Consider the following 12,999-nt stretch of genomic DNA (forward strand, 5'->3'; position numbering starts at 1 on the left):
TGACTCACAATTTTATATTCTGAATTTATTCTAACACATTCTGCCTATAAGGCAAGAGATTTTTCAATAAAATACCATGTTATATTATCAGAATTATATGAGCAATACTTTATTGGAATACTTCAATGCATATTGTGATGCATTAAAATAATTACCCTCCTTTCTAAGCAAACTGTTGGAGGTAGCATTTAGCCCAACTTCTACTGAAATTAATGGGATTTGAGTAAGTGATCATAACTGTCTCATTAGCTCTAGTGCTACTTCTGATGAGTAACTTGGCCTGAATGCTACCCTGCAATAAATAATACTAAGATTAGAGTCAATGTTTAAAAAAAACTAGCAGAATGAAGAATAAAATACAAGCATTTGAATTGAAGAGGCTTTTTCCACAATGGATGCATCCTCACCAGCCCCCGCCCCCCCCCTCTAAAAAGGGGGGGACAAACTGCATACCATATTAACTTGAAAAGAAACCCTACATTTTAATCCTATATTAATTAACTCCTTGACATCTCCAGAAAATAAACGGAAGCAAGGAAGCTGGGGAAAAATCAGCAAGGTTTTACAGTCAGTTATTTTGCAATTTTTCTTAATACAAAAATTCTGCTGCTTTTAGATGTCAGCTATAGCTGAAAAATAAACAGGTCCAGATTTTTTTAAGCCCAGATCCTAGCATAAATGCCTATTGGGCCTTGTTTGCCAATCTAAGCCACATGGGTGCCATCTCCCGTCACCCTGAATACGTTTTGTGCCCTCACTCATGCTCTCATGTTGTGTTATGTCACTGTTCAGTCATGGAGCTCACTATGCAACTTTGGGTCAATAACTATCTCTAAGTCCAACCTAGCTATTCTGTCTATAGTTGTAGGGATAAAATGGGGGATCTGTACAGACTTGACCTTTCAGAGAAAGCCAAACATAAATGAAATAATAAATAAAATTTAATAAAAATGTGCCCATGAAATTTTAGGGTGGTGGGAAATGAATACAGACACTGAAAGGGAAATCTTACTGATTGAGGGATACATTGTGATAAAACAGGGTGACAGGAAATCAGAATATTAAATGAAAAGATGATTGTGACAATCAGTGGTGGGATTCAAATATTTTTACTACCAGTTCTGTGGGTGTGGCTTGGTGGGTGTGGCTTGGTGGGAGTGGCTTGGTGGGCATGGCAGAGGAAGAATACTGAAAAAACCCCATTCTCTCCTCACTCCAGGGGGAAGATTACTGCAAAATCCTCCCTCCCCACCCCACTAACCTGCTTTCCAGCTCCGTTCTCCTGTGCAGGGCAACAAAAGAAGACCCAGCTGATCACCTGGGACTCGAGAGGCAGAGAAGAGATGGGGGTGGGGCCAGTCAGAGGTGGTATTCCAAACTACTCAAAATTTCCGCTACCGGTTCTCCAAAACTGGTCAGAACCTGCTGAATACCACCTCTGGTGACAATAATTATAATATTAATAAGACTGACTAACTACAAACACCAGCGTGATAAAGTAGCAAAAATGGTGCATTGGAATATCTCCAAGACACATCATTTGCCTGCAAGCAAGAATTGGTGGGACCACAAAATTGACAAACTAATCGAAAATGAAGAAACTAAAGTGTTCTGGGACCTTAAAATTCAAACAAAAAAGCATCTGTCATGTAACACCCCAGACTTAACAATTGTTGATAAGAAAGCCAAAAAAGGCTGGGTAGTGGATGTAGCATTACCTGGTGACAGCAGAATAAAGACAAAGAACTGGAGAAGATCACAAAATGCAAAGACCTTCATATAGAAACAGAAAAATAGTGGCAAAAGAAAATAAAGATAGTACCAATAATAATATTGTATGCCTTGGGTACAATCTCAAAACATCTGGAGCATCACTTGAACACTACTGGCATTGACAAAATTATCAGTCAATTGCAAAAGGCAGCATTATTCGGAACAGCTTGCATGCTATGACAATGCCTTTAACACCATCATACAATAACACTTGCCTTGGAAAGGACTCAATAGGACACATCAGTCATGCAAAATTCTAGGTAAATAGTAGAGAATCTGGAAGCCTCGACCTGTCCTTTAGATACTTCCTGTTTGCTTTCTGGGGTGAAGCTTCACCATCCACAAGGGAGAAGAGCATTTTCGAAGCTTCTGCTATCTTCCAATCGGAACACACGGCCACTATTTAAAAAAAGCTGCTGATCAGACTTATATTCTATAATTATATTTAGATCTATTCAAGTACATCAATCAGTTTCACTGTATAATAAAGGGCTTAGGTACAAAGAAAAGAAATCTGGCATTTGGATCACCGCACTTATCTAAATGAGTGTTCCTAAAATAATTTGGGGACACTTTCTGCAGAAAAATCATTTGATTTGAATCAGAGGCAGAAATACATTTCTCCAAAAAAATTGTAACTATGTAACCTACATGCATCTGGACCGCAACTGGTTCAAGATAAGTTTCTTATGCAAATGATATTCAACCTCAAGAAGAAGGTGGATAATGGAATTATTGAAAAGTCAGCTACTCATCAGAAGATGACAGAAAAATCAGGCAAGGTCCTAATATATGGGTAAGAAGCAAATGGACTTGTTACAATCACTGCTTTTAATTTATCAAAGCAAAGCTGTCACAAGTCAGACACTGACAAATGTGTATCTAATGCATATAAATGAGCCAATTATCACTAATGGTTGGACAGTTCAAAGCTGTATAGACTTCATTTTTATTACATTTTTTTTTTAAGAAATGAAATTTTAAGTGGAAACCAAACCATCTATAAACAATGATTGACAACCTAAACAGTTGTGTTTTATCATAAACATTTTCTTCAGAGAACCTAAATGCTAGAATAGTCTGAATAATTCTGAAATATAGCTCTGCCATGATTGATCATCACAGCACTGTCAGCAGGAGTCTTACAAAAAAAAATTTTTCCCAGATCCCAGAGGAGAGCTTGAGCTTCAGGGTAACATTCTGGATGCCCCCACAGATCAATCCCATATATATCATATTTAGACCACCGAATAGTAAAAGTGTCATATACATATATGCATGCACATACACATACACATACATATATACATGGTACTCAGTAAGAGCTTTAAGGATTTTTAAGCTGTACAACTTGATTGTATCGTATATGTTTCCTCAGATTGTAAATAAAAAAAATTGACCAGTTTCAACAATTAAGAACATGAACATTTATTATATTGTTCAGCAGACATTTTTAACATTCGTGAAGCTTATAGGTTTTGTTCAACTTAGTCACTTGGTTCTAACTTAGGTTGAGTATGAAGTCAGTCACTGTGGTTTTCAATCTATGATTTATCTCATATGGTTGTGTGTAAACTGGGTATTCAATCAACCAACTGATAATTTGTATTATGAACCCAGTCTGTTACTTGATGTTTAGAGCTGAAGAAGAGCTGAAGAAGCTTCTTGAATGAGAAGTGAAATGTCTTCGAAAAGAAACCAGAAGGTCCATTTGCCTCTTGAAAAAGCACCTCTGGGACAACCATGACCTGGATGACTGAGAATCTCCACAGACATCTAGCAATATAAGTTAATATTTATTCACATCACTGAAAAATTATAATAAGATAATGCCTCTTCCCAATCTAGTTCATTCCGCACATTCTAGTGAAAAAATATGAGCTGGAGTGAAATCCCCGATGCCAATTCCAATCATTAGTTGAACCATTCCTCTCAAGAGATCTATACACCTTGGTTGTAATTTAGCACAGCAGAAATACTATGAGTGATTCCATTTGGCAGGAAGATAAGAGGTAATGTGATATAATAATTAAGATCATGAATTAGATGCAGAAAATGCCAAGAAAATCAAACCTTCATCCACAGAAATTCCCCAAATGAGATGTTGGCCTAGTTAATCTCTCTCAGCTCAACCCACTTATTAAGGTTGTTGCTATAAGGGGAAAAAAGGAAAGAAGAAATTCCGTATATCACCTTGAATTCCCAAATCAAAGGTCAGATATAAATAAAATTTTACAATAAAGTAAATATGCTATCAAATAAATATGAATAATAATAAATGTATAGTTAAGATCTGTACCTACCAAGAGTCACAGTACTTTTTTCAAATGTAATATAAAATGAAAAAAATGGCTTTTGTCCCCTTACATCTTTGTTCATTTCCAAAGTTTACCACAGATCAGTTCACAGTGCCTTTAAAAATAAGTGTTTCAACCCCAAAAATGGTATTACTTACTGAGAAATGAAGTGGTTGAATCCTCTGGACCAAGTTTCTGGTTGGAACAGCGTTGGAGGGGGATTCCTGAAAAATATGCAGGCACTTTGTATGAACAGCTGAAAAAGTCAAACCAATTGTTCAACACTAAAATCTGTTGTTGACGTTATCCAGAAGGAATTGTTTCCGGATACTTTCAATGTGGAAGATATCCATGGATCGTTCCTGCTATTATCTGATAAATGAAATTGCTTGTCTTGGCCATTCATTTTCTTTCAAACAGTTTCAGGAAATTTAGACAAGGATTCAGGATTGTAGCAGAACAACTGGGCCCCAAATAGTTACATATTCTGATGAAAGAAGTCCTCCTATACCATTTCTATAGGCAAAGGTTTCTTCCAGATGGCAAATCGAAAAGATGTAACTAGCCACAAATATGACACTTTCAGAGCTACTCCCCTCACAGAAAAATCTGCTATGTACATCTCACAATGAATTCTGAGTGTATGCATTTGTTAAAAATAACGTAAATAACAACAACAACAATAATGTTATATGTGCCTAATAGATTAGAGCAATGGAAATGAAAAAATAACAGTTGATTGTTTAATTTCTCCCTATGCCTGTGTCTGGGTTGTGTGCATGTGTTGAAAACTGAACAAAACATAGCTAGAAAATAATAGCTCTATAATGAATGGCTCACTTTCATCTGCATCTATCTGAAAACCATTTCTGCTATCTCATTTTCTGCAGATTGTCATATTATCTGAGCCAAATGTATTATTACTTTTCTCTTTTCATACAGTACAGGTTCAAAATGAGCAGGGAAAATCCAAAATACTTGCCGGATATGCATCATTTATCACATTTACTATTAGGAAGCAATGTGATGGGTTATATTCGATGACATTAATGCTTAGGCTCATGTTCCATTAAATAGGTTCTATCACCACCTGCATCAGAGCCTCAGATGCAAGATATACAAATCCCATCTGCGAAGATGAATTGAGGCAATAGCTACTTGCATCTGCTTTTAAAAAGTCTGTACAAGTCCAATAATTGGTTAGGAAAGCAACTAACCAAGCATACTAACAAAGTCTTCAGGAGACAATCGGAGACTTTATAGAGCAAAAGTCCATTGGTTCTTTTGGCCATATGATCCTTGGTGAGAATAAAATTATAATGTCGCCTTGCCCCAGTAGAAATCCCCTATAGACAAATGGCTTTCTATCTTAGTAAGCAATCAGAGTAGCTTAACCTGCAGAGGCCATGTTGGACTCACTCTCGTGGTTATACTAATGTGCCATCCTTCACTCCTGAGCCCACAGAAAAGTATGCCAATACAAATTGCCCTGCACCAACCAGCCAAGTTCTCAGTTCTCTCAGCTTCAAATAAAGTATTTTTCAAGCCTCTAGTTGGCAGTGTTACAAAGTTTCTTTCATCCACTCCCCCTTCTTTCCCAGAAAAAGCATAATAAAAAAAGAAGATATATGTGTGTGTGTGTGTGTGTGTGTGTGTGTGTGTATGTGTGTGTGTGTGTGTGTGTGGCATTCAGCTTTGTTCAGGTATTTTCCCATGTCATAGTAGTTGTGCTTTTAAAGTTGTAGCGACGTTTCGGCAGAATCTCATCTGTCATCATCAGGCTTCTGTATACAGAAGCCTGATGATGGCAGATGAGATTCTGCCAAACGTCGCTACAACTTTAAAAGCACAACTACTATGACGTGGAAAATACCAACAAAGCTGAATGCCATACATGTAAGTACCGCGAAAACTTAAGAAAACAAATATATATATATATATATATATATATATATATATATATATATTACTAAAGGGAGCCTCTATTCTAAAAAATAAAAACAGTCAAAAAGGAGAAGAAGAATAGGTAAATATAAGAGGAAAAACCAGTCCAGTTAACAATTGCTAAATCGCGATAGAAGTTCAGTAAAAAAAAGTAAAAGTAAAAAGCCAAGCCTCACTTTGACATTTCTCTTTAAAAATCGCTGCTAAGTCAGTTTTGTCGAAAATCTTACAGATTTCTTCTCATTCTTAGGGTGTCCTTTAGTCCCAAATATTAATAATAATAAAAAAGTCCTCACCAAACCGATACACTTTCTCTTTCAATCCCTTCCGGAGCTGTCCCAGCTTCAGCAGCTTAATGGCTGCCTCTCTGCCGATGGTAAAAGGGCTTCTCCTGGATCAACCAGGGACTTTGCGATGTCCCTGGGATCAACAGAAAGCGCCCCTTACTATCACCGTCTCTACGGGACGGTTTAGGTCCGTTGGGACCGACCAGGGGCAAAGATATCAGCTGTGATCTCGGAGCCCCAAGATTGCAGCTGTATCGCAGCGACGTGGCTCCGCCTTCTCCCTCCAACCAGCCAAGTTCTAATCTGCTTTAGGAACAATGCCAATGAATGGTCCTTAAGAGTTGTGATGTTAAATAAAAAAAAAAACTCTTTGGATTTGTCTCCCAAATATCACCTACAACTGGGAAAACCAGCAATTGTTCTTGTTAATGTATAGTGGATCAGCAATACGATTATTTTAAATAGGTGTGTTAGACATTTTTCAACTTACTTGAGTGATGGGCCACCATAACGGAGCATCTATACACAGAGAGCCTGTCAGCAGGGGCACAACTCTAGCAATCTTCAGGAACAATGCTAGATTTATATACTCACAGTCTATTGGTGTTCTCAAAGAGCTCCAAGTTTGTGCCCCAATTATAGCTGATAGGTTCCATGTACAATAGAAGGGCACCCAGAAGTAGGAAGAAGATCCAGCAGGACAGTAATAGACTTGTGTACAGAAACAGCTAACTAAAAGATCATCGGCATGACTGAGGGATTGCAAGGACTCCCAGGAGGGTTCCCCCCCATCTTATTTCATGCACCAGATTTTGCATGTTTAGAAAGTTAGCACCCACCCCTCTCCTAGAAGAATAAAATATTCTAGGAAATATTAAAAAGGCAGAATATTTCCCCTAAAAGAGGAATAGAAATTCTTAAGGGACACAGAAACTCAGCCTCAGCAGATAGTTTGGTGCCAGCTTATCTACAACACAAAAGATCTTCAGCTCCAGGGTGATTAGCCCTCACTCAGATCCAAACCAGGACAAAGCCATTAAGCCAAAATAGGAATTGCCCAAAGCCCCTTCATTACATCACCCAGCAAGATTCAACCAAGCCTAGGACTCAAGACAACCTACCAAGTTACCCCTGCATGGCCCCATGGGAGTCTGACAACCAATCAGGATACATTTCTTGTCACAGGAACAAGAAGCAAGGTCAAAGTCCAAGAGAGGGTATCTCTCTCCCCCCCCACCCTTGTGCTCTTTTGCTCAAACCATGTGGTCTTGTCCACCATTAAACCATCTTTCCAAGCAGTCTCCATGTTTCCAGCGTCTTTCTCCCCACTTGGAATTAAACCAGGATGGACATTTCTTCCAACACACGAACATAGCATGCTGTTGTTAATTAATATAGGCCGATTTATTCAGGCACTTACAAAAATGGAGCCACTTCTTTAAGAGTCACTTAGCCTTTAATAATTTAATTTCTTAAAGTTGCAGCATGTTCTAGGAACACCTATCACCTCTTGATGGTTTTCACAACCTATGACACAAACCCAGGGGAGGGTTTCAGCCAGTTTTCACTGGTACACCTGAACCAGATGTTAATTTTACATCTGGTTCAGTGAACCAGTAGTTGCGATGACTGGCTGGTCCTGCCCACCCCACACCGCCCCTCCCAGGAATCTCCTCGCAACCTGTTTTGGATGGCAAGTAAGTGCAGGGCCTGTGCAGATGCTCGGGGAGCCATTACCATTAAGATGGCAGCAAAGGAAACAGTCAAATGCTTTGCTGCCATCTGGTGGCCATTTAAAATTTTGCATCTGACATTGGATGTATTTCTTTTTCAGTCCTAAATCTCCATGTATTTATTATGAACAAAGTTTCTTGAACTTTCATAAATATTGCTTTGGGGTAAGGGTATCATGTGACTATATTGATATTTTTTGTATTGATTCCCTACAGCAGGGGTGTCAAACTCAAGGCCCAGGAGCTGGAGCTGGCCCGTTTAGATCCAGCCCATGGGACTGCCCTGGAAACAGCAAAAGACCGGCCCGTGGTGACTCTGACAGCAAAAATGGAGCTCCGGAGAGCCACGGGCAGTTCTCCAGAACTCCATTTTCGCAGGCAGAGAGTTGCAGGAGGCCATCACAGCCTAAAATGGAGCATATGACGGCCATGGGCAGGCTTCCTGAGCTCTATTTTCTCTGGTGGAGGGTTAACAGGAGGCTGTCGCAGACAAAAATGGAGCTCGGGAGCCCGTTTTCACTGGGCAGAGCGCTCGGGCCACCATAAGCGCCCCAGCACACCTATCCTGGCCACATCCACCCCGTCCCCAAGGTCAAACACAACCCTGATGTGGCTCTCAATAAAATCAAGTTTGATGCCCCTGCCCTACAGAGAGAGCAACAAAAGATCATCTGGCTTAGAGAGTCCACAAATGTTTTGCACATGGGCAAAATACTATTGAAAAAAGGGGCTGGTTTTTTTACATCCTCTCCAGAACTGCAGGGGGTAGTACATCCAATCTGTTTAGGGCAAAAGCCCAATGAAATTTCAGAGTTACAATTGAAGAGAGGTAAAACGATGGCCCATGCACATTAGGAAGAATCCACAAACTATAGGATTGGATACCAAGCTTAAACTAATCTAAAAAAATCAATAAACTGGATGTGTTGTTTAAATTGATTCCTGCCATTTTTAAACCCTAATGGAGAGAGGCTTTTCCCAAAGAAAGTCCTGAGGATTGGAGGTTTCCATTACCTTTTGTTAACCAGACTGATAATGGCCCCTGAGAACCAGTGGAGCCAGACCCACAGGAGGGGGAAAAATAAATTTCAACCAGAAATTAAGGAGATAGGTCCAGGCTTTGGTACCCACAAAAACCCATACCTTTCTCTAACTGAAATACATATGGTAATACCAATCTTGATCTTTGAAACTGAACAATTAAGGCTTGAATTTGTTTTTTTTCTTTGTCTCTTCCAATCCCTTTTCCTTCTGCACAGTGGCAATGCTAAATATTTTTCTTAAGAAAGTTCCTCACCTGTCATGCAGCTTTTTTTTCCTGTGTGTAAAATAAATTAAATCCTACAGAACTAACAGCAATGGCAATTAATTTTATTGCGAGTATTGAATAAATATAGGAAATATATATAACTGCTGTTGACCTAGTATGTCACTTCTGATTGCTTGTAGTTTTGTATGATTACATTTCACCAAACTATCCTCTTCTGATTTGATACATTAATTGTGCTTTTTAAAGATTTGCACTAATGTTTTAGGCCCTAAATAACATTAAAATTATTGTCTCAACCTTAGTTCTCCTACTCTTTTGCTAGTGTTCACTGTGGCACATAGCTACTAAGAACAATCTAAACTTCCTCGCAACCCAAAATCATGTTTTGAAAATTCTACCAAAGCTTTTCTTCATAATATTTCCAGTCAAGAGCAAACATGTGGTAAAATGTCCTCTCTCCTAACTTGGATACATTCAATAGATGCCTGGCTCTGGGCAAGGTTGTATGCACTCAAGGGAAAGGAGCAGCGGTGGTATTCAGCAGGTTCTGACCAGTTCTCGAGAACCGGTAGCGGAAATTTTGAGTTGTTTGGAGAACCGGCCAATACCACCTCTGACTGGCTCCACCCCCATCTATTCTCTGTCTCCCAAGTCCTAGCTGATCGGCTGGGTCTTCTTTTGTTGCCCTTCACCGGAGAACAGAGCTGGAAAGCAGGTTAGTAGGCCGGGGAGGGAATGGAGATTTTGCAGTATCCTTCCCCTGCCACGCCCACCAAGCCATGCCCACTAAGCCACACCCACAGAACCAGTAGTAAAAAATTTTGAATCCCACCACTGGAAAGGAGCACAGGATATAATAGGTCAAATCCCTGCCCACTGTGTTGTGGTTGGTTTCAGAACTTCTCATTCTCTAGAGGTTTATTTTCAAGCCCTTCTTCCTTATAACCTTCCATTTCTTGATAGACCTCCACAGATTCAAGAAGGAACCAGTGCCTTGGGCTATCCAGAAATTATTTTTTAATTTTATCTTTCAATCAGTGGAGAATTGTGACTTCCCATATAACAAGCACATGAGAATTATGCAGCATTGTGGAACCAACGTGGGCTGAGCAGTAAAAGCAGAAAAGCAATAAGATAACACTGTTTAGGGACACCAAAAATTCTGCACAGAGACACCATGGTGGCACAGTGGTTAGAGTGCAGTACTGCAGGTTACTTCTACTGACTGTCGGCTGCCTGCAATTTGGCAGTTAAAATCTCTCCAGGCTCAAGGTTGACTCAGCCTTCCATCCTTCCGAGGTGGGTAAAATGAGGACCCAGATTGTTGGTGGCAATATGTGGACTCTAAACTGCTTAGAGAGGGCTGTAAAGTATTGTAAAGCGGAATATAAATCTAAGAGCTATTGCTATTTGCTTGTTGTTTTAAGTATGAAATCAGGGCCACCATCCACATAGTACCCCATCACAAGCTAGGTTTAATATATATTATATGTGACTATGAATGGAAGAATGCAAATATATTTTAAAAATGAAGTTATCCATGGATACTCAAACTTCCACCTTTCTCAACAGGAAGAAAAGAAAAGGATCTTTGGGTATAATGAACCAGAAATATTTTAATCTATTCAATTTTACCTATTTTCTGTCATTGAGCTGGTTTCCAAAGACACAGCTGGGAAGACAAAATGGATCATTCTTTTCACCATCAAGGCTAGTTCTACAGTTCACTGGTCACCATTTATCCTTTGCATTAAGTTGTGCGCCTAATTACAGGTCACAGTTAATAGATTTTCAGTTGGCAAATGCAGCAATGGTGGGTATCACTGCACTGAGCAGATTTCCAAATGTCTTAAAAGATTGGATAGATAGAAACATGATTTCACTAATACAGAAACATCAATTGTTGAGATAAAAGGCCAACAAAGAAGCCAGGCTTCTAAATGCAGAGATCCATTATTGGAGAAAACCATGATGTTTCCAAAGGGAGAAAATTAACTGCACTGAGTATCCACACCTGCTACTAGAAACTGATCCAACCAGCAATTGATTTAAATAAGCAGAAGAGCCAGGGAGAGGTTTGCAGTGAATTTAGATGCATGATGTTGGAATAAAATCATTAGAGATGTTTCAAATATCAACAATTACAGGATTTTAAAATATATTTTGCTAGAATGTAAGGATTTATATTTTATTTTTAATATTCAATAATGCATCTTTAAACATAAAGGAAAAAGGAAGACTACTCGTATATAATGACATAATGACTTTCAGGCCCAGAATGCTCACCTCAGTGCTTACACACAAGTGTTCCTTTAACTCCTGATGGCTAGTGAATAACAAATAACTGTTGGGTTACTGGTCTATGCTATCCAGGGGTGGGTTGCTGAGGGTTCCCAGGGGTTCGGGAGAGCCCCTAGCTACGATTCTGTACAGTTCGGAAACCCCCATATCCCACTCCTGGCTGGTCCTGCCCACCCTAACCCTCCCCTCCCAGGAGTCTCCACATGGCCTGTTTTGGATGCTGGTAAGTGTAGGGCGCGTACAGAGGCTTGGAGAGGGCGAAAAACAGGCCTCCTGGAAGTTTCGGAAGGCCAGAAATGGGCAGTCCACAACCTCCGTCCAGGGACTGGCACTGGGCTGCTGTATTGGAGCATTTCAAACTCCCAGAACAAACTATGGCAGAACTCAGAGTGACTGTTTTGGAAAAATGGCAGTTTAACTCCGCCATTCAGCAAGAGGTTCCTCAACATACATACATCAAAAGATTTCAGGCAATCTCAGAAGCTTTCAACAAACCCTATGAGATTGTAATACATTGCAGCAGTCAAACTCAAGGCCTGGAGGCTGGATGAAGCCTGTTGTGAACTAAAGAAATGTAATTAATAAAGATTCATTTGCATAGCAGGATCGTAATCCTGCACTTCCTATTGGCCCATATAATGGCAAGTTATGATTGGTTAATTCCGAGCAATCTGACTGGCTGTTGGCGGGCCGAGTCCCATTGGACGAGGTTCAAACCCTATAACAACATCCATTGGTCATCCGGGTGGCAGTTCACTCTATAAAAGGGCGGCCGCTATCCGGGGGTTTTTTGTCTCTGTTATCATGCTGTAAATAAAGAGCTGAAGTTCACGTGAAGCAGTTTCGTCTCCGTTTCTACGCCCATGCCTCATACTTAACACTGGCGACGAGGATGGGATTCGGAGACAATAGAGCTGGCTAAACCCTACAGAGCACCAACCGAAGCACGTGGCTGAGAGCGCACCTACATCGACAGGATGTCAGGCGGCGCTATACCACCCGCTCCTTTTGACCCAGACAAAGAAGACTGGGAGTCGTATATGGATCGTTTCCAGATATTCTTGGAAACCAACAATTTAGAGGACGTGTCCACCAGCAGGAAAAGAGCGGCGTGGCGGCCTAGTGGCAAAGCGAACTGCCTCATGTGGGGGAGGCTCCCGGTTCGATCCTAGGTAGCGGCAGATGTTTCTCTCTCCCTTGGGCGCAAATTCAAAAAAACCTCTGCTGCGAACGCCACGTGGTGTCAGGGAAGGGCATCCGCCATGCCTTAACTTCGCCGGCTCACCCTGCGGCAAACGGTAGAGCGGAACGGATGGTCCAATTCCTTAAAAAGACACTCCAAAAAATGGATCCGGGGGACATCGACGCTAGATTGAACAAAATACTCTTACTAC

General features: G+C 40.3%; 1 protein-coding gene across 4 annotated transcripts in view; it reads right to left on the reverse strand.

Moving 5' to 3' along the window:
- MYO3B (myosin IIIB) overlaps positions 1-12,999 on the reverse strand; it is a 289,387-nt gene that overhangs the window by 204,645 nt on the left and 71,743 nt on the right. For 3 of the 4 annotated variants that reach the window (XM_087949748.1, XM_087949750.1, XM_087949746.1), the window contains exon 8: positions 4,229-4,294. The exons of the other annotated variant lie outside the window; for it this stretch is intronic. In XM_087949748.1, the coding sequence (XP_087805874.1) occupies positions 4,229-4,294 (66 nt within the window). The remainder of the gene's footprint in view (positions 1-4,228; positions 4,295-12,999) is intronic. 4 annotated transcript variants of the gene reach the window in all.

The sequence above is a fragment of the Notechis scutatus genome, chromosome 1 (assembly GCF_049901735.1).
Source record: "Notechis scutatus isolate UNSWTSFEM ecotype Mainland chromosome 1, rNotScu1.2, whole genome shotgun sequence".
Taxonomy (NCBI): Eukaryota; Metazoa; Chordata; class Lepidosauria; order Squamata; family Elapidae; genus Notechis; species Notechis scutatus.